Below are 22,308 nucleotides of genomic sequence, written 5' to 3'. Positions count from 1 at the left end.
TAATAATAATAATAATAATAATAATAATAATAATAATAATAATAATAATAATAATAGACAGAGGAAGGAACTGGCAAAATCTCTAAGTATCCCTTGCCTAAGAAAACCCTATGAAATTAATGAGGCAGCCTGAAGGCATATATACACAAAGATAAACACAGCTATGTATATAAAATGGGATTTAAAAAAGACTGGAGTGTATGACAGAGTCTGAGAGATTAAAATCTCTCAAAATTAGGAATGTAAATTAGAGATATTAGGAGAATTAGTCAGAATCAGAAATAGAGATTAGTTAGGTCACTTAGGATTAGGAGTAAGACATGAGTGTCATGAATATGAGTGAGAGATACTTAGGGCCATGCATTTAATACACTTAGATGCATTAAATAATCTGTACATTGAACTTTGTAAATTGTCTGCATCACACACTTATGTCTCTGAGAACACTACAGAAGGGTTATTGGAATGCTCCTGTTCAAACACAGCATCTTTAGTGCTAGTCCTGGTTCAAGAGTGGTGGTACTTAGTAGTGGGATTAGACTAATAAGGTCTTCCACAGAAACCATGAGGGCATCTAGAATGTCCCCACATTTGATGCCATAGTGGTAGAACAGAAAGAAGTCCTCACAGTTGGTGGCAGTGGTTATCCATGTACGTAGATGACCTTTACATATTCAAATGCCTACATTTATACCCAGTCTAATATAGCTAAGCAAATTAGTACTAGATGGTGGAGAAGGAGCTTCAGTTAGCAGCCCTATGGTACTTTTTTATTTTCTATTTTTGGTACTTCACTAACAGCTCTGTTCCTTGTATGTCTGCAAAGGAATGGACCCAGGCCATCCAAACTACTGTACAGAGGAGGCAGGAGAGAAAAGAAACAGAAGAAGAATATACTGGTAAGATAAGGAAATGAATTAGTTCTTACAAATGGTTGCATAGCTGGTAATACTGAAGAAAGATGATAAGCCAAGACATAAATTACAAATAATTTGAATTTATTTTTTTATGTTTTACTAATCAGGTTCAGTGATATTGGCACTCTCCTCTTCATGATCTATACATCTCCTCTTCGTAGTCTATATACATACCTTCTCCGGCCAAACCACGAAAGCTCTTGATTTAAGAGACATCTGCATCATTATGTCACAATCACCTTCCCTCTTCTTTTTCACAGTATTCATTTTCTTTCAACATTTCTGCAAAGGGGATTCTACAATTAGTCCTAGCAGCTGTTCGCCTGATCTGTAAAACAATGCATTTGTGTTATCAGTTTCTGTTTTCCTTTTCTTTTCCTTTTACTCCCACCTCACAAAAAAAGAGATTTGTCTCAGGTGCGAAACAAGCTCCTTTTTTTGTGTCCAAACTGGTTTGTCCTTCTAAAAACCTGAGTCTGGGTGAGCAGTCAGACTATCTTTGAAAGGTTATTTAATCATCCCAGTTACTACCTTTGAGTCACAGAAAGCGAGGAAGAATTATGCAGGGATGTGCTCCTATACTCAGCCTAAATTTATGATACCAGAGGAAAATGTGTGCATAGACCTCTGCGAAGACATGTTTACGTGAATAATCTATATTTGGGTCATGTACAGTGCAGACTGTACCTTCTGAGTTTTTGGCTTGCGTCAGACAAATTTTTACCTGCTCCTGTAAAAGAATACTAAGAAGCAGTTTGTGTACATTTTGTTATGCTCATCAGAATTGAAAGTCGGGGATCCCGCCCTCACCCTTCAAGAAAGAAGATTTTCTATAAGGCAAATAGGCTGGCTTGCAAGGATGAAGACGACAGTAGACTCAAAGACCGTTGTGCAGTGTGCTGATGTCTGATGTACATTTCAAAAAATTAGCCACTTTACCTGATTTCTTGCTATAAGACCCTAATAATTTGCAGCCAAATGGTCTAGGAGCTGTCTTTCTCACTGCTACATGAGGAACATCTCCCAAAGTACTGTGCTTTAATTGATATGGAGTGAGACGCAAGCTCTATCTGTGATGGCTCATTCACACCTAGAAATTGCCATATAATATTACAGTACATAAGTGACAGATAATCATATAAATGTGGGCTGTCCTTTAAAAACTGAAATATAAAGGAATTGGATGAAAGTGAGAATAGCTCAGAGAGCCAGTGTAGTGTAGTTTTTTGAGTGTTGGGCTACAATTCTGGAGACCCATGTTCGATTCCACACTTCGCCACGAAATGTACTGGCAAGACACACTCTTTCAGCCTCAGAGGGACGCAATGGCAAACCTCTTCTGAACAACTCTTGCCATGAAAACCCCATGATCGTTTCACCTTAGGGTCGCCAGGAATCAGAAACAACTTGAAGGCACACAACAACAACATGCTTCTGGATAACTGTCATGGTGTCGTGGTTTGAGCATTGGATTGTGGAGTTTATCACACATGAGGAAAATTGGGGGTTTAAACAGGTATTATCCAGCAATATTTGTGCAACTGCAGTGAAAATTTTAACATGCATCGCAATTAAAGATGACTTATCCTGTGAATAATCGTGGAATAACCAGCAACAAATCATTCACAGGGAAATCCCATGAATGATTTGTTGCTGGTTATTCCCTTGTTATTCCTGGGATAAGTAATTTTTAATCGCAATCATGTGAGAAAATCTTTAGCGCAGTCGTGCAAATATCGCAGGGTGATGCCCATTTAAACCCCCGATTTTCCCAATGTGATAAAGTTATATGACTCTGGAGACCAGGATTTTAATCCCTGCTCAGCCATGGGGTGACCATGGGGAAGTCACAATCTCTCATCCTTCGAGGATGACAAAGGCAAATTCCTTCTGAACAAATCTTCCTAAGAAAACCCAGTGAAAGGGTTGCCTTAAGGCTGCCACAAGTTGGAAATCACTTTAAGGCACACAACAACAGTAACAAGAACAACCATGTCCCTGCCACTCCAGTAATACTAGGGTGTTTCTGACATTATGTGCATATTGACAGACCTGCTTGGGAGGCGCTCCTCACTTTCTCTGGGCAACATTACCTGCCCACATGTGGGATGATGGTGGTGGTGAGAAGAGACTTCAGAGAGAGAAAGAAGATTGTGACTGAAAGTAAAGAAGAGAGAGAAAAGAAAAGAGATGCCCTCAGGCTCTGGGCAATTCACAGCAGGATAGGAACAGTGGAAGGTCTGTTTTGCCCTTGCAGGTCTCCTGGCAGTAGTAAACATGGTGAGGCAGCACTGTCCTCAGCAGTCACAACTGGCCCAGCCTCTCTGTTATGAGCATAAAAAGGAGGAAGGGAGTGGGGGGGAGAGAATGGGGTAGCACTTTTAAGATTATTATTTTTTAATTTAGCACGCACTTTCATGGATATAAACCTACTTCTTCAGATGCAGTACTGGGTGGTATTAAGGCCTCAGGACATAAAGCATATTTTCACAGTTGTGGGAGTGGAGTGGAATGTAATGGGATCCAGAAAGATGTTGTGAGCATCTCTCTCAATTTCGGCCACTTTAAATTGTAGCTACTGATGGCTCCAATTTCCATTTTAAGCCATCCAGGCTAGTAGTCACTCTTTCCTTCTTGCAACAATGACAACGGGCGCTGTGAAGTTGTCTTTCCTTCTCTATATCCTACCTCCCACCCTTCAGTGGCAGTGGAGGACTCTGTATTCTGGGATCGTCAGAGCGGGAGGAAAGTTTGTTCTTATCCACACCATGCATAATTGTATCTATGCTAGCAAAGGTGTGCTTTGGGGGCTTCCTTTATGGGGATGTCTGTTCAAGAGAGAAAACCTGCACATATAAGGGAAAACAGAAAGTATAAACACAAAAGCACACAAGGAGTTTATAAAGGAGGCACCAGCGTTTTGTGATTTGCCATATTCTCCAGGGCAGGCCAGAGCATTTCCGCAAAAGTTGCCCACCAAAAAAGGTGTCCTGAGAGACAACCTATAGAGAATGACAATCAAAGTACGGTGTAAAGCAGGGTTACTGGAGTGTAATGTTTGGAGTTAAATGGCAATGGAATGCAGTACTTCCTGTGATAGTTCATTTAGAGCAGAAATTGATGGAAGTGATCCTTCAGGGCAATAGCAAGCAGTGTTGATGCAGTCATCTTTGCACTGCTGAATAGATTAACACCTGTAGTGAGACCATTGTCTGGATTCAGCCCAGATGAACAGACCTGAACTTTTTGATTAGTTACCCTTCAGCATGAACATGCCAGCACAAGGATCTTGAAGGCAAGAAACCAATTGAAAAGCAAATTGTCCACCCTCATGCCACTCAGGCAAAAAAGAGAGAAAGAACTCAAGCCCCTTCAAGTTATTTTGGTCCCTGAAGCAAAGGATCCCCCAGGGACCTCATTAACCCTGGTTAATACTTGGATGGGAGAACGCCAAACTAAACCAAATAGCAGGGGCTGTAGGCTCTGTTTCAGAAAAAGGAACTGGCAAAGCCACCTCTCAGTATCTCTTGCCCAGTGTTGCCAACAAGCCTCAAAGATATATCCCCAGAATGTTTTACCAAAATCCAAAAACCCTGGCATTCCCCAATATTTACCGGAATATTAAGTCAAAATCCCCAGAAAGAAATTAATTAAATTCCCCGGATTCTGGGAATTCCCTGGAAATTAGCAACGCTGCTCTTGCCTGAGAAAGCCCTACGAAATCCATAGGGATCTCCATAGGTTGACAGGCAACTTGGAAGCACACACACCTCTGAACACTAGAACACAAGTAGAAGGGTGTTATTGCACTCATGCCCTGCTTGGTGGCTTTTTGGTGAAAACTGCAGAAACAGAATGCCGGAGTAACATGGCCTTTACCATGATCCAACAGGCCTCTTATTGTGTACTTTTGGATCTTACTCCCTAGTAAGTGTGCCTAGAACTGCAGCCTTCAGTTGAAATATGTGTTTTGTTTGTTTTGTGGGGAGTCTATTTTAATATTTCATAATTCTCCCTTGGATGTTTTGCCTTTATTAGGAAAAAATGTTGCCACACACGACTTTTATTGCAAAGAGCTGATGGAGAAAAATGCACATTTGAGGCAGTATGATATCCCTTTTGGATCCCCTTGATGAGTGCAATCTGTGGATGTCTCTCCCAGTGTTACCATTTATGAAAGGTAGTTCCAAGTTGCACATCTGTAGATCTATAAAATCAGTTCTAGTGATTTTACACTTGGGTTGTATCATATTTGGATTGCGTTTGTTTTAATTTTTCTGTTTCCTTCCAAGCATGGATCACATAAGTGAATTCACACAGGGGCCAATGTCCAACTAATGGATGCTTTTATGTGAGAGAAACATTTGGTATTGAGATTTATGCTTCTTTAGATCATAGACATGCTTAGGTCACCAGGATTGAACAATTTCTGTAAAGGCCCACAAATATGCTAACAGACTTAAAAATGAATACTGGTTTTTAAAATGTTGTATTTTCTTTGCATGTTTAACTACATGATCAATTAGAACATTACCCATCTTTGAACCAATTCATCTGTTAAGTTTAAAATAAATATGGATATTACCAAAATCTCTGTTTATGTATTTTTAAGGTAGGGGACAAACTACACAATAACCTTTTCAAAGCTGCTGTGGATCAATAGGTCATTTCTAATACTTAATTTTAAATTCCACGTTAAATTACTTTAAAAAAAACCATAACTTTCAGACAATTCAAACCGGGCCATGTTTTAAATATTTTAATTAAGTTGTAAAATATAAATCATACAAACACTAAATTACACATAAAATCTTAACTCTACACAAACTAACAAAAACAATAATTAAAAAACTAAACTAAACCAATTTAATCTACCCCTACCCCAATCTCTCCAACTCTCCCCCCCCCCATAAAACTACATCTTTATTGGACCATATTGATTAATCAATTTAAATCAGATTGTTATAATCAGTAGATTAAGAAAACGAATCTCTCATCCTTCAGACAGTTAACCAAGAAGATCAATCAAGCTTAACTAGATCAATGAAACTCCCATGTAATCTTTCAGTTCAACTAATAAATCTTAAATTCACTTATTTAATAGGAACCTTCATTTTTTCATATAGGACTGCATCAACAATTTTGCTGTCTTAGCTTAAAGCATAGGTCATGGCCACTGAAGTACCTGGATTTTCTGTTTACGGTAGATTTAACAGAATGCCTTGTGTCAAATTTTCAAGGTGGGCAATATTTCAGTAATAGTAATTTCAGGAATTTATATGTATGTTGGTATATGCCTTCAAACTGCCTGTGGTCCCCATGCATTTTATAGGGTTTTTAAAACAACGAATACTCAGAGGGGTTTTACTAGTTCTGTCTATAGGCTAAAGCACTTGATCCTTGTGGATGATCTCTCATTCAAATACTAACCAGGGCTGAACCTGTTAACATCCAAGCTTTTAGGGTATTTTGGCTAATTTATATGATATATATACTCCCTTATGATTGCTATAATCCTTCAAAATAGGCCCGTATTACAATCCACCATGTTCTTGTGAGTTCATAGCTAAACTGAGGACTTCTAGCATGCTAGCTAAGATATAGTCCACCTCTAACAACAAAACCTGTGAAGTTTATCTCTATCCCCATTTTATAGACAGTAGCTGTTTAAATTAATCAAGATCACTCAGTGAGAGCATTACTGATGTGGCACAAGAAGATGATACCTGATGTGTCTTTCAGATTCGCCTTATCTTATTTAAAGGATGAATACAGTACTGAGGAATGCAGTAACCAGAAACGTCAGAGTAACTGTGTGTGTCCAATTTAGTGTTGTCATCCCTGCCCCCAAACACCGAAATATCTTCAGACATTTGCACCCTTTTTTTGGTAGTTTCCCTTCTCTTTCCTCCCTCACATGGGAGAATTGGTGCCCTGTCATTGATGACTAAGCACACTGGAAGGCATTCTTCGCATATTCAGATTGCCATGCTTTCAACTGTAGCACACACTTCTTTCTGCTGTTTCATCTTGCTTTTATACTTCTTAGTCACCTAAAATTTCTTCATGCTGTTCTGTATGGAAGAAACTTTTTGCATTTGTATTACTTTTCCGAATATTTTTGCCACAACTTTTACTCCCACAAATAAAACTGAGATTCCAGGTATGCCATGAAATTCAGATTTTTCTATCCAAAATGAACTGATAATCCATAATGATGAAGCTGACTCCTGTGTTTATGTGGCCCCAAAGGGAAAAGTTATGACAACCACACAAGTAGTTGTCCTGGTTGACTCTTTCCTAAGGGGCACACCAGAGCAATGGGCCCACTGCCAAGCATCCCTAACATGACCACCTCAGCTGCTGTTGCTCCTCACCACCATTCCCGCAACTTCTTGTTTACAAGAAGTCCTCCATCTTGTAAATAAGGGTAGGGTGGGGTAAAGGAACTGCTCCCACTGTCGCCCACCAGATCTCTTCATAGGTATATAATAGTGGTGAGGAGCAGCAACAGTGGCAGAGGGAGAGTAAGGAGAAAGTGGCCATGCACTGAGAGAGGACTTTCCTGGGGGTCTTTCAAAACACTGGTCACATACGACCTGCACCTTGGGCTGAGTCCACACTGCATATGGAAGAGGGGAACAACAATGGAGCTAGAGTGGGTTCACTTTTCAGAGTCCAAACCTTACCATTCTCCGCATCTCCCCATTTCTCTCCTGGCAGTGAATGTTTCAATGGACATGTGTTATTTCAGCCATGAATGCATAATTTCTGATCCACCAAGCCAAGTGGAGTCTTACCAGCTATGAATGGCTTGCATCCAGTGGCATCAGTAGGGGTGGTGCAGTGGTGCAGTCCGCACCAGGTGACACCCTAGAAGAGGGGTGGCATGGGGGGAGAGGTGAATGTACCCAGCCCTGTTTCCCCACAGTAGCAGTGGTCTCCTCATGAAGAAGGGGCGGGGAAGCCTTTGGGGTCCCTGCATGGCAGCCACCAAGCGGGGGCTCTGAGGAGCCATGGAGGGCAACCATCTGGCTGGATGGGGGGGAGAGGGATTCACACACATATACCACACTGGGTGACACCAACCCTAGTGATGCCATGCTTGCATCTCTTGTAATATTTAGAGAACATGGGAACTGGTGTTTGAGTGTGCATATCAGAACAGACATAGTTATGTCCCTGGATTACTTCTGGCCAACTCACTGCTTCAACATACAATCAAATGGACCAAGACTTGTACTTCAGAGGCAAAATTCACTTTTTTTAATAGGCAGGGAGGAAGTGCTTCTGTGGATAGCACTGTTTTACTCCTAATAGGAAGCTTAGGCAATGGGTGCTAATTGGTATGCATCCAAAATGGAGCCACTGTAAAAAAGAGAGAAGATATATTTTAAACATAAATTATACATATGCACACACATACCAGCTCAGTGAGGAGTGAGCTTGAATGTTGATTGTCTGCTGGGAAAGAAAATTGAAAGGGTGTATTTGCTGAGATGAAACAGATATCTTGGAGGAAGATATGATAAGCTCTAAACCTGGAGTACTCTGGTGCAAGGTGAGGGGGTATATTTCAATATTTTGTTTCAAGTTTTGCTTGTACATCTCTTAATAATGCAAACATTTAATACAGCACGCTATTGCGTCAGACTTAATATGAGGGGTATGCATATTTGCTCATCCATCCATCCTCAGCAGATACCAATGGCCCACTATATTTTGTCATATTTGATGTCCATTTTGTGCCCACCTCCAGTTTCATAACTAGGGATGTGGAACTCTGTCAACATATGGTGGGAACTTGGTATCCACTGGGGTTTAGTTCCAGGAACTCCCATTGATATCAAAATCTGTGGACGCTCAAGTCCTGTTATATATGATGGTGTAGTAAAAGGTAAGCGCCAATGTGGCATAGTGGCTTGAGTGGACGATAACTCTGGAGACCAGGTTTCAATTCCCTACCCCGCCATGAAACCCACTGGGAAACTTTGGGCATGTCACATGCTCCGAGTCTCAGGGGAAGGCAAAGGCAAACCTCCTCTGAACAAATCTTGCCAAGAAAACACCATGATCGGTTCACCTTAGGGTTGTCATAAGTCGGAAACGACTTGAAGGCACACTTTTATACAAGGTGTCCCTTATTAAAAAATGGCAAATTCAAAGTTATCTTTTTGGAGTTTACATATACAGTAGAATCATGACTCTATGATATATCTTTTATTATTTTCAAGCCATGGATCCATGGATACAGAGGCCCAACTGTATATACATGCTTTGGGACACACACACATTTGCTTTGATCATTCTGGCAGCCCAATCTATGCCTGTCAATTTCAAAGGATCTTGAGTGGGACATGCAGCCTTCTGCAAGCAAGTTGAATGTTTAACCAGCTATAATGGTGGAGAGACCAGGGTTCCCCACCACCAAAAAAAAAAGCTCTCTGAGACTCTTTCCCCAGTTATGAGTTCTGTAATCTTTCCTGAATTGCAGAATGTAGCGCTGCCATTGAAAAAAGAGAGACCAGCCTGGATTTGGTCTTTCATCACTGCCCCCTCAGTAGGCCAGCTGTCACTCAAAGTGTGTGGGAAATTCAGCTTATTCTAAATAAAGGGGACCAGGGCCGACTGAGGGAATATTGAGAGATTAAGGAAACAGGGGTCCAAGGCAGAGCTTGGAACAGGGGTGTAAGGTCCCAAAAGAGGGGTGACACCACTGCTCCCCAAATATCTGCCTTTTGGCAGAAATGGGTTCTCCTATTCGCCTGTGTCCCTTTAAAATAATGCAGGGATGGTGTGAGTGGGGTGAGGCTCAATAGGAGGACAAAAGGGAGGCCCCCTGTTTAAATTTTATTTTTAAATTTAATTTTTTAAAATATTTCTTTTAATTTCTTTAAAAATGTCCCATCCTACCAAATTTTCCCTTTAACCCTCTGGAAACTACGTACATGCAAAGACATTAGGCTGCGTGTAGGATGCTGCCATTTAAAAGCATTGTTTTAAATGTTGCTAGTTGTTTGCGGCACAGCTAGGCCCATTATTCCATTCAGTGAGATATATGGGAATTAGGTTTGATGACTAACATTAGTACAGAATGTGTGTGTGTGTTCCTAAGCATTCTGTATGGTGTGGAAAGTGTGTATCTGTGTGTGACACCCTGAATTACTACACCGAGTGACAACAACCCCAGTGCAGGGTGACTTGGTGTCCTCACCACATAGTTGGACAAGTCGCTGCAAAATGGAGGACATTCAAGAATAATGGGGGGCATGACAAAAGTGAAAGTTAAATCACTCATATCAGTGGGAATTCATGCTCAAAATGGAGGGCCTTTTGGAATTGCTCCCGGACAGGTGGCTGAAATGGGGAACTTTCAAGAACCATGGAGGACATTGCCAAATAAAAGCTCAAAACTCTCATTATCAATGTAAATCCATGCTTCTGGGTCATGCTGAAATGGGGAATGTTCAAGAACAATGTGGGACCAAATAAAGCCCCAATGAATATAAATCCATGCTTCTGAGTCATGCTCAAAATGGAGGGCCTTTTGGAATTCCTCATGGACAGAATGATGAAATGGAGAACATTCAAGAACAACGTAGGACCAAATAAAAGCCCCAAACAACCCTGTGAAATGTAAATCCATGCTTGTTGGTGATGCTCAAAATGGAGGACATTTGTGGAATTCCTCCTGTACTGAAATGGAGGACATTCAAGAACAACGTATATTATAAAAAGCCAACTAAAAGCTAGAATGTCCTTTCTAGGAACATCTAGGTCCTCCTCCAGTGCAACTCTATGGTCAACTCTAACTAAAAGTTGCAATGAGTTTCCTAGAGAGGTGTCCTCTCAGGGAAAGACATGGCATCAAATAATAATAATAATAATAATAATAATGCAATGCCAGTGGGAAGGCTCCCCTGAACAGTATGGCCTTCATCTCAGTTTTGAAGCTGGTTAAAGAAGTGATGAGTCTGGGGAGAGGTCAGGATTTGAACCCAGGCCCGAGGGGCGTCTCCTCCTCTAGGGCTGGGAGCAGCAGCAGCAGCAGCAGCAAAGGGAAGGAGGGCGGGCCTTGGGCGGAGGAGGTGCTGGAATAGAGGCGGGCCCAGTGGCTGGGATGGCCCAGGGCAGCAGCAGCAGCAGGTAGAGGGAGGCAGTGGAGCCCCTTCTTCTTCCCTGCTGCACTCTGGTTCTCCCTCTCTCTCTCTCTCTGCCCCTGATGGCCACCCGGGTGCTGAGCATGGGCGCCCGCCTGGGCAGCCCCACCGCCGAGGAGCCCGTCTTCGCCCAGCTCAAGCCCGTCCTGGGAGGAGGCAGAGAGGGAGCCCTCTTCCCTGGGACTCAGCAGGACATCAAGCCTCCTCCGCCGCCGCCGCCTCTGCAGCAGCAGCAGCAGCAAAGTGGAGGAGCCCCCCGCATCCCAGGCGGAGAGGAGATGGCGCAGGTAAGAGCCGAGCATGGGCAGAGTGCCTTTGGGGAAGCCAGGCAAAAAGAACCGCCTCTTTCGAGAGCATGGTGACAAGGTGGACTCTGAGCATGGAAAGAGTGTTTTTATGAATGCATTGGGGGAAGCAAGGCAGGAGGAACCACCTTCGAGAGAATGGTAACAAGGTGGACTCTGAGCATGAGCAGAGTGCCTTTGGGAATGCTTGGCAAGGAAGCAGGGCAGGAGGAACCTTCTCCTCCTCTTCCTCCTCCTCCTTCTTAGAGAGAATGGTAGCAAGAGGGATCCTGAGCATGGGCAGAGTGCCCTTGTGAATGCATTGGGGGAAGCAGGGCAAGAGGAACCACCTCCTCCTCCTCTTTCGAGAGAGAATGGTAACAAGGTGGACTCTGAGCATGGGCAGAGTGCCTTTGGGAATGAGTGCTTGGCAGGGAAGCGAAGCAAGAAGAGCCACCTCCTCCTCTGAGGATGGCAACAAGGTGGACTCTGAGCATGGGCAGAGTGCCTTTGGGAATGAGTGCTTGGCAGGGAAGCGAAGCAAGAAGAGCCACCTCCTCCTCTGAGGATGGCAACAAGGTGGACTCTGAGCATGGGCAGGAGGAACCACCCTTGAGAAAAAGAGATGACGGCAGCGAGGTAGTCTCTGAACATAGGCAGAGTGCCTTTTTAAATGCATTGGAGGGAGAGAAGCAGGGCGGAGGAACCACCTTCTTCGAGAGAGACAGAGGGGATAAAAGGCAGCAAGAGGGTCTCTGGGCATGGGCAGAGCGCGTTCCTGAATGCTTTCCAGGCCGGGAAGCGTGACCACCTTCTCCTTTTCCTAAAGAACCGCAGCCAGGTGCCCTCTGAGCATGGACAGAGTGCCTTTGCGATTTGCGAGCTTTTGCGGGGCGGGAAGCCTGGGCACTTTACTCTTCCTCTTCTAGGGAGAGAGAAGGGCAGGGAGGTGGCCTCTGAGCATGAGCAGAGTGCCTTCGTGATGGCGTTGCGACGGTGGTGCTTGTGGTGGGAAGGTTTCCCAAGCCGTGCCCGCTCTGGGGCGTTTTCCTAGGGCTGCCTGGGTGGGGCTCGGCAGGGAGGTGGAAAATAACCCGGTTTGGCAGCGCTTTAACTCTTTGTCTGGCTCTTGGCTATGGAATTCTGGGAGTTGGAGTTTGTAACTCCCAGAATTCCATAGCCAAGAGCCAGGCAACAAGTTAAAGCGCTGCCAAACCGGGTTATGTCTCCAGTGTGGATGCAGCTGATGGACTCTGAAGGGGAATAGAGCTCTGCCTCCGAAGGCAGGCGTTGGCACTCTTGGACTTCACAGTTGCCCCATGCCATTCCTCCTTGGCACAGCCTCAGGCTTCCCTCACAGATGTCTTCTCCTCCTTCTCCAAGGAGGAGGACAAGGCACTACAAAATGGAGGAGGGCCGCCAAGTCCAGATAAATAAATACACAACCAAAGCTTAAAACACATTCCTGTCCTGTCCCCTATCTTCTCTCTCAGGCTCAAAATGGAGGACACTGCCTCTGGGATGCATGGAGGACCTGGCTTTGAGCATATTCTTGCCCCAAACAGGACCACCTGTTCAGGGAAAACAGGACCACCTAAGTCCAAAACACACTGCAGAAATAATCCACTTTGAGATCGCTTTAACTGCCCTGGCTGAGTACTAGGGAATCCTGGGAAACTGTAGTTTGTTGTGGCACCTGAGCTTTCTAACAGAGAAAGCTCAATGTCTCACAAAACTGTTAAAGCGGTCTCAAACTGGATTATTTCTGCAGTGTGTTCGGGTACCTGTCTCTCCCTCCTCATACAGACACACAGCAACACACAAAAGGTGCCACTTTCCCTGTTTTGTGTGTCATTATGTGCCTTCAAGGAGGACATTTTCTGGTCAAGATCTGCCCTTAGGAAGTTTTGCCATTGCCTTCCCCTGAGGCTGAGAAAATGTGACTTGGCTAAGGTTACCCAATGAGTTTCCATGGCCAAGCAAGGATTTGAACTCTGGTCTCCAGAGTCCGACTCTCAAACCAGTACAGAACACACTGGCTCAGGTGCCCAGTTCAACATTTCTTGGCGCTGGGGGAAACTTTCCAGCCTCATCCTCACTGCAGAAACAATCCATCTTGACACTGCTTTTAACTGCCACAGCTCCATGCTATGGAGTTATGTGCGCTGTACTTTTGTGGCCTTCTCTGTCAGAGAGCTTCGAAGCCCACAGCTTTAACAATAAATCCCAGGATTCCATAGCATGGAGCCCTGGTGGTTAGAAGTGGCATCAAACTGGATTGTCTCTGTTGTGCGGATGCAGTCTTTGTGAGGGGAATCATCCCTAAATGGAAGGCTGTTGTCATGCCACCTTCTCCAGTGTCTGCCAGCTGATTTCCCAGCAGTAGCAAGTGGGCAGAAAGGTGGGCGGCTGAGGGTGGCTGGGCCCAAGAAGCGTGTTTGAAAGGCCACAGCTGCCTTGCCCTGGCTGAGCGGCTGAATTAGAGGGACTGCCTGTCCCTCTCGCCCACGCACCGTCATTTTAGATGGGCTGGCAAGGCACAGGGGCACTTCTGGGGACGCCTTTGGCCTGCCCCAGAAAACTGGTTGGAAACAGATCCACATGCAAACAGCTGGAAGAGCTAAAAGGGGAAAGCACAAACCACAATGTGACTCTCTTTCTCTCTCTCTTTCCTTTTTTAAAGCATGCAAACGGTTTTAATTTGAAACTATTTCCAGGCCTGAGTTGCTCCATTTGAGAGTTTTCTTATACAGTTTCTTTAAAAAAAATACATATCACTTGTGATATTATTATTATTATTATTATTATTATTTAGGTTCAAAACATAGGACAACCCTCTGTGGGTAATGCGAGTGGAAATACATTTCACTTGTGAATTATTCTTATTTCATTTCAAAACACAGGATAACCCTCCGTGGGTAACATGAGTGGAAATACATTTTGCTTGTGAATAATTATCATTACTATTGTTATTTCCATTCAAAACACAGGACAACCTTCCATGGTTAATACGAGTGGAAATAAATTTCATGTGTGAATAATAAATAAATAAATAAATAAATAAATACAGTAATGTATTTTCAAAACACAGGACAACTCTCCATGGGTAATGCGAGTGGAAATACATTTCGCTTCTGAATCATTATTGTTACTGTTATTTCCATTCAAAACACAGGACAACCTTCCATGGTTAACATGAGTGAAAAAACATTTCACGTGTGAATAATAATAATAATAATAAATATAGTTTCAAAACACAGGACAACTCTCCTTGGGTAACGCAAGTGAGAATTCATTTCGCTTGTGAATCATTATCATTATTATTATTCCATTCAAAACACAGGACAACTCTCCATGGGTAACATGAGTGGAAATACATTTCATGTGTGAATAATAATAATAATAATAATAACAATTTTCAAAACACAGGACAACCCTCCGTGACTAACGTGAGTGGAAATACATTTCACTTGTGAATAATAATAATAATAATAAATAGTATTTCATTTCAAAGTACAGGACAATCTTCCGTGGAGTGTGAGAGAAAAACATAAGCGTGAACTGATGTGCTCACAGATCATGTTAAAATAGTTCAACCGGGGAAGTGTCTGGGGTGTGTGTGTTGGGGAGGGAGGGAGAAATAAGCAAAAATAAAGCAGGTAAGGAAGGTAGTTTGGTTTCAGCGATACTCCCCCCCCCCACATAAGTGTTTCTGTCATCAAAGCAAGCAACGTTGGGGTTGTAAACAAGATCTGGAAAAAGTCGCTTGGCATGTTAGGGCAGATCGAGAGCGGAGACAAGAGGGCTGCTGTTCCTCTTTTCTGGTGAGGGATTTCTGGTGATGACTGTGGCTTCGGAGGCACTCTGAAAATAAACTATTTCTCCAATGTTCGGTTTGTCAGCAGACCCTCACTTCAGAGTGCGATGGAAAGGGATCTGGCATGAATGGACTCCTTACAGAGCAAGGGGGAATGTAGCATTTGCTCACTGGAGAATACATGAGAAATGTTTTACTGATGACTGTGCCTGTAATGTATCGGGCTGCTTCCACCCACAGATTCCCCAGCACTGCTTAGCTAGTTAAATTATTCCTCCCCCCTCCACCTTGTAGGTAATTAAAGATATATTCTAGGATAGAGATGTATGCATATGGATGTGTTTAATGGTGCTCTAATGTTAGAAATGTTGCTTCACAGGTGAACGTTTCATAAAGCTCTTGAAATCCAGAGACTTGTAACTAAGGGACATCTTTTGGACAGAGTTTGGCAAAGTTACTTTTTGGACTATGATAACAGAATTTCCCTGTCAGCTTGACCAGTGACTGTACTGGTTGAGAGCTTCTGGGAGTAGTAATCCAGAGAGAGTAAGAGAGCGACACAGTGTAATGGTTTGGGCATTGAACTATAATTCTGGAGACCAGGGTTTGAATCCCCACCTGGCTGTGGAAACCCATTGGGTGATGTGAGCAAGTCACACTTTTTCAACCTCAAACTTCTTGTGAACAAATCTTGCCAGGAAAATCCAGTGATAAGAGTCTGCTTTAATTTGCCGTAAACCGGAATCAACTTGAAGGCACAAAACAACAACCATATTATCAACCTCTGCTTTCAAGTAGAACTCAGGTCCAAACCACACTGCAGAAATACTGTAATCCAGTTGGAGACCACTTTAACTGCCCTGGCTCAGTGCTAAGTAATCCTGGGAATTGTAGTTTATTGTGGCACCAGAGCTCTCTGACAGAGAAGGCTAAGTGTCTCTCAAAACTACAGTCCCCACCATTCTCCAGCATTGAACCAAGGCAGTTAAAGTGGTCTCAGACTGGATTATTTCTGCAGTGTGTTTTGGACCAAAGTTACATTTGTGTTGTCAGTGGTGAATAATAATGGTGAAGTAGAACTTCATTGGCCATACTGAATTTAAGTTCCTTTCTGTGCATGATCACATTCTTTGGCCAAATGAACAAATACGTGTGCGTCTTTAAAAAAAATCCTTACACCTCATTTCAACATTAAATGTTTAGCATCGGCCAAAGTTGTAGTACAGAGTTTGAACATGACTTAAGTCCTTCACTCTGAGGTGGTAAGAAACCTCTTCCCTACAGACCTCACTATAAAAACTAGGAGGTTGGCAGGAAGTTTACTAGATTTCTGTGTACAGTACCTGGGACTGTTTTGTATGGAGGTCATGCTGAACCACCATCTATAATCTGAAGTGGTACAGAGCAGACTGTATAGTTTATTATGGTCTGTTGCTAAACTGTGCCCATTATCTGGAAATAACCACATTGATTTTAGGGTGAGATGGGACTCTTGGTCTTCTTCAGGAAGTAAACTTGGAAGTTATGAAATCTAAAACTCCTAATTGTCTTGTTTCATAGTATTTGTGCACAGTGTTGTTTTCCTCCTGCAAAGACAAGATTTAGAAAACATTTTTTAAAAAAAGGAAAACTGATGTTGCTCCCAATGGCTGCATAAGAGTCCAGGAAAAGAAATCAACTTACATGGATGCAGTCAGTTCTGTATTTTTCAAGCTACTCTACACACTAGTTTTCCTTCATAAAATCGCTTCTGATTTTTTCCAGCTCTTTAGTAGCATGTTGTTTACCATGCCTTAATTCTTAATGAAGCAAATGAACAGAAAGCTTGTGTACGTGAAAGCCTTATTAAACCACATCACTAATGTTTTAATTATAACTCTGATGACATGATATACTTGATGTGAACTAAACACTTCTCGATATAGCTGTAACATTGCAGTCGGCACACTTTGAAGAGTGCGCGAAAGATTTTATTAAACATTTTAATTTGGACTTCTGGTCACAGTGTCAAAACATTTTTATTATCTATTGATATTAATTATGAAAAGGCCTTATTTTTGTCTCATTCAACCTACTGATCCTTCCCACCCACCCCCCATTTAAAGTCGTAATTGTCAAAAATACAGATGAAACAATCCACCCAAAATGAAGCCTTTCTAATCCAAAATGAGAATTAAGCATGTGCTTAAACTGCTCCTATTGAAATCAGCAAGATGTTTATTACGGCTGGTTATGTCTACAGTTTTTTGCAGTGTTCTTGGCTAACATAATTCAACATCCCAGTCCTAACAGATTTCTTGGAAGTAAATCCAGTTGATTTTACAGAGATTTTTCAAACAGATGAATGTATTTAGGCTCGGGACTTAATTTGTGTTTGGGCTCAGTATATATTTTTATTACTGAAGCTTAATCCTGAAATAGATTAAAAGTGCCCTTGGCCAGGTTCAAGAGGGTACATCCCCCCACCCCCAAAGGAGTTACCATATATCCCAGATTAGGAAGAATGGTTTCCAGACTAAACTGGAGGGTAGTGTTTATACAGACCAGCCTCCTATCACCAGAAACCTATCAAAATGAGGATGCTGAGATTTCTCCCTTGTATAATCTGTTTGGATTCCTACCTGTTAGTCACATCACAATGACCTCTCTCTCTCTCTCTTTGTTGTCCAATTTGTTCTCATTCAGGCACGATGTGAAATGGAGAAATACCTGACAGCCCAGCTTCCTCCTGTCCCTGAACACAAAAAGTACCGACGAGACAGTGCCTCCGTTGTTGATCAGTTCTTCACCAACAGTGAAGGGGTGCCTTACAGTGTCAACATGAATCTATACCTTCCCGATATTACTCAGCTGAGAACGGGCCTGTATAAATCGCAGAGGTCCCCGGTTACCCACATCAAGACAGAACCCATCACTACCTTCAGCCATCAGAGTGAGACGGCACCTCCAGCCCCCAACCCCACCCAGGCACTCCCAGAATTTACAAGCATCTTCAGCTCCCATCAGGCTCCAGACATGAACAATCTATTCATCAAGCAGGAGCTCCCTACTCCCGATATTCACCTCTCCATCTCTGCCCCCCAGCAAGGCCAGCTGTACCAGCTCTTGAGCTCTCCAGATTTGGACATGCCAAACCCAACTACGCAGGCTGCAGTGATGGATCCTCTCAATAATGTTTCTATGTCCTCTGCCATGGCAGGCCTTAGTACGCTGTCCTCTGCTATGCCACAGACATCAATGAAACAGTTCCATGGGCTCCCTCAGTGCACGTACACCATGCCAAACCAATTCCTTCAGCAACAAGCCACTTATTTCCCTCCTTCGCCTCCAAGTTCAGAGCCTGGCAGTCCAGATAGACAAGTGGAAATGTTGCAGAATTTAAGCCCTCCTCCCTCTTATGCTGCTACAATTGCTTCCAAATTGGCAATTCACAATACCAGTTTGCCCCCCAACATCCCAATGAATTCACCGCCTGTCCCGGCCGTCAGATACAACAGAAAAAGTAACCCAGACTTGGAGAAGAGACGGATTCATTTCTGTGATTATCCTGGTAAGACGGGTGTTGGGGAAGAAAATGTTTTTGTTCAGGTACAGATGCAGCTTAGTGGTAGTTAAATTTTTAACCACTGACAGTGGCACCACCATAAAACTAAAACTTAAATTTCACACACAATCCAGGTAGCATCATTGTAGAAATCCTGCAAATGCTTCCTTTGTTCTGCTCTCTACAATAAATAAATAAATAAATAAATCTAAGCTCGTATAGGACTTGTTTTCAAAGATACTGTAGGGTAGTAGAATCCTAGTTATACATTCCAAAAATATTTATAGGTTTTAAAAACAAACAAACAAAAATTAATCCTCTTGCCCTTATGTACTACAGTAAAACTTTGGGCTACTATGAGGAACTGTGTTCAACAAACTACTAGGACTGACCTTGTAAAACAGTTCACATAGTAAGACTCTTCTTGTACTGTACTTATTTGTTCACATGTGCCCCCTTCCTCAGAAAACAAATACCTCAGCATAGTAACATTGATTTGGAAAAGCCTAGGGTATAGCATATCTGATGTATTTTCTATATTTAAAATATTGGAGGCAGAAGAAGGGCTTAGTACAGTTATTCTCTCTCCTCTGCTCCTCCATTCTTAAGTTGGTATAGTCCAAGTCTGTATAGACTGTCCTTATAAACATGATTTAAGTAAATAGTTTGTCCCAAAGATCTAATATGAAATCCCTCTCACCCTTCTTGGACCACAAGTTCCATATTCCCAACTATGTTGTCTGGGGATGAACAGTATGGGGAAGGCTATCTTAGCCTGCTGGGGGAAAGCAGTGGCTTTAGAGAGGACATTCTGGCTTTTTCCTCATACACTGAGCAGGGATGGGGAACATGTCACCTTCCAGATAATGGAGTATAGCTTCATTCATCCTTGCCAAGCATAATGTTGAGGGAAGACAGGATGTAAGTTCCCTATTTCTATCCTGGAACAAAACAACTTCAGCTGCTGCCAAGCTCTCGTTGATTTCCCCACTTTCAGCAGGAGACCCTATACATGTACTCCATGCATGTAAGCCTGCCTTCAAGTCACCTGTTGACTTAAGGCAGCCCCATGAATATCAGATGGTTTTCTTAGACAAGGAATACTCAGAGGTGGCTTTGCCAGTTCCTTCCTCTGAAATAAAGCCTACAGTGCTTGGTTTTGTTGGTGGTCTCCCAGGGCTGCTTAGTAACCATGGTTAGCATTCAAGATCCATCTCGATCTAGTGACTTTAGGGTCTTTGTGTCCATTGTACCATCACATATTATGAGCAGGAGTCCTTACATTACAAGCTCTGTCTACCTTTCCAAGGTGTTCAGATGTTAAGAATACTATGCTGAAGTAATGGATGAGAGCCTTTACAGACTTCACCTGATAAAGCAGTAGATGTCCTCCTGTGGCCGGGGCTCTTGGTGCAGAATTTCCTGATATAAATCTTCCTCTCTTACAATACAGTTGGAGTAAGGGTATTTGGGACTTTTGGAAGCCTAGTTCAACATGGCATGGGATTATGGAAATTGTAGAGTAAAACTCCTGGAGGGCAAAAGGTTCCCATCTGTTATAGAGCCCAGAGTCATCTTTAGACATAGTGACACTGCTAACAACACAATATGAGAGAGTGGTATGCCTTTCTAATCCCTTGCTCTGTATCCCTAAATAAAATAGTATCTGTTGTTTTAAAGCCACCTTTGCTTTATTGTTGAAAGCATAGTTTAGCTACATATGAAGAAGTGGAAATGAGGAAAGTAACATAAAATCCTGGAGAAATAATAATACTATGTAATTTAACTTGCATATTTAAGAAGAAACTGATATTGAATTGGCTGATTGTGTGAGATATGCACATGTATGTATGTATATGGACCTGTCTTCTGTATGCCAAAACTAGGAGCTGTCCTTTGCTGTTAACACAGAGTGGAATATTCTATAAGACATACCAGAGTTTTGAATAACTTTCTTAAAATAAAACAGCACTATCAATTAGAGCTACTAGTAACATTTTGTTGATCATGCTGAATCGTAATGCTGTCTAGCCAGAAATCCTCCCAACCCTGATGTCACCTTTCATATTTTTTTTTTTTTGTCTTAGGTTGTCAAAAAGTCTATACAAAGTCTTCCCACTTAAAAGCGCACCTGCGAACCCATACTGGTATGTGTTTACTATGTTTCTAAATGTCCTATAAATATAAATTGGCCATCCTTCTTTCTCTGCTTTGCTTGAAAGGCTTCACTTGGTTTGCTTCAAGCTGAGAGTTATAAATCAGCTAAACAGAGTGGTTAATAAAATGAAAACTGACACTTTTGAACTTCTTAAAATAAAGAAGTTTAATTTGGGCAGAAATAAATACCCTCCTTTAAAGCCCTATCATTCTTTTCCCCCTACTTAAACATTTTACAACCAAATTATACTGCGATTTGGTAGAGGTTCTCCTTCTGTTTTGCACTGTTTGTGCCTTTTTGTTGTTTGTTCCATGTACATAGTGAAGTCATTTGGTTTAACTAAACTGAGGCTATAGCCCTATAACTTTTCCTGGGACTAAGCCAGTGGGCTTACCTCTGAGTAGGCAGCTATAGGATTGCACTGTGAAGCTTGGAAGTCCTTCTTTTCTGTTTTGTAAATAAAATTGCCATAGTGGTGTTTTGATTTTCTGACAGAAGCTGACAGAGGCTGATAAATTTCTGTTTCCCTAGCAATAAACATAGCCAAAAATACTTTAAAGATTATTAGACCTGTTTTGTGAACTCTGCTCTGCTCTCTCCCTTCAAATTTGAGTAGCCACTTTGATAAAGTCAGTTATGAACTATGTGCATGTTCTGAACTATTAAGTCAGTTTTGAATTATATGCACCTTCATTCAGGAATAGTGGGGTTTTGCATGGATCCTTTCACCAGCTTCAGACAGTGTTGCTATTGTGGTTTGCACACTTTCTAATGCCTAGGGAATAGGACCTTTGTGGGTACAAAGTGTAGAGGTATTTGCATAGATCTTGAGTGTTAAGGTTTCACATCGTTGGTCCATCTTGAACTTGAAGGAAGTGTATTGAAGGAAGGGACATGGTTTAATGCTAGAGCATATGCTTACATGCAACACATTTTGCATTCGGTCCCAGACATCTCTTGGTAGAGCCGGAAAGACTTCTTCCCAAAACAAGCTAACAATCTGATTGATGCATGACAGCTTCTTATGTCTCATTATAAGGCACAACATCTAAAAATGTTTTAAAACACTCTGTGGCAGAAAATTTATTATAGAGCTTTACAGTTGTCCTTGCTGAACATATATCTAAGATATGTAAAATAAGCTCTGGATGCATATGTATGCATCCAAGCATTTTGCATTTTCAAAACAACACTGCTGCTCGCTTTATTTTGGTAGTTTGTATGCACTAGGCTTGTGGCTGAAATGGTTTCCTTGTCATTGTAAAGAGTAAAAAATCTGGATAATAAATTAAGCAAAGATCAGAGACTTATTTCATCTATGAAACAAGGGCTTGCATTCAGTGATTGCTCATTGTCAAAAGGCTGAATATCTCCAGGCAAAAGTGTTACTATGGAAATACGGTTTTGATAAACGAAGTAGTTATCTCT

General features: G+C 42.2%; 1 protein-coding gene across 3 annotated transcripts in view; it reads left to right on the top strand.

Moving 5' to 3' along the window:
* The first annotated feature begins 11,084 nt into the window (after positions 1-11,084).
* The window catches only part of KLF5 (Kruppel like factor 5), a 42,795-nt gene continuing 31,571 nt past the window's right edge, over positions 11,085-22,308 (top strand). For 2 of the 3 annotated variants that reach the window (XR_006103140.1, XM_042460664.1), the window contains exons 1-3: positions 11,085-11,364; positions 17,864-18,728; positions 20,810-20,869. Coding sequence is in view for 2 of the 3 variants with exons in the window: in XM_042460664.1 (XP_042316598.1) it covers positions 11,140-11,364; positions 17,864-18,728; positions 20,810-20,869 (1,150 nt within the window). In the remaining variant the exon portion in view is untranslated. Of the gene's footprint in view, positions 11,365-11,923; positions 12,001-17,863; positions 18,729-20,809; positions 20,870-22,308 lie in introns of those variants that run through there. The other variant, XM_042460665.1, reaches the window with a different exon arrangement.

The sequence above is a fragment of the Sceloporus undulatus genome, chromosome 3, assembly GCF_019175285.1.
Source record: "Sceloporus undulatus isolate JIND9_A2432 ecotype Alabama chromosome 3, SceUnd_v1.1, whole genome shotgun sequence".
Lineage (NCBI taxonomy): Eukaryota > Metazoa > Chordata > Lepidosauria > Squamata > Phrynosomatidae > Sceloporus > Sceloporus undulatus.
The sequence above is the reverse complement of the archived record's forward strand: the minus strand, read 5'-3'. Positions and strand labels throughout refer to the sequence as shown.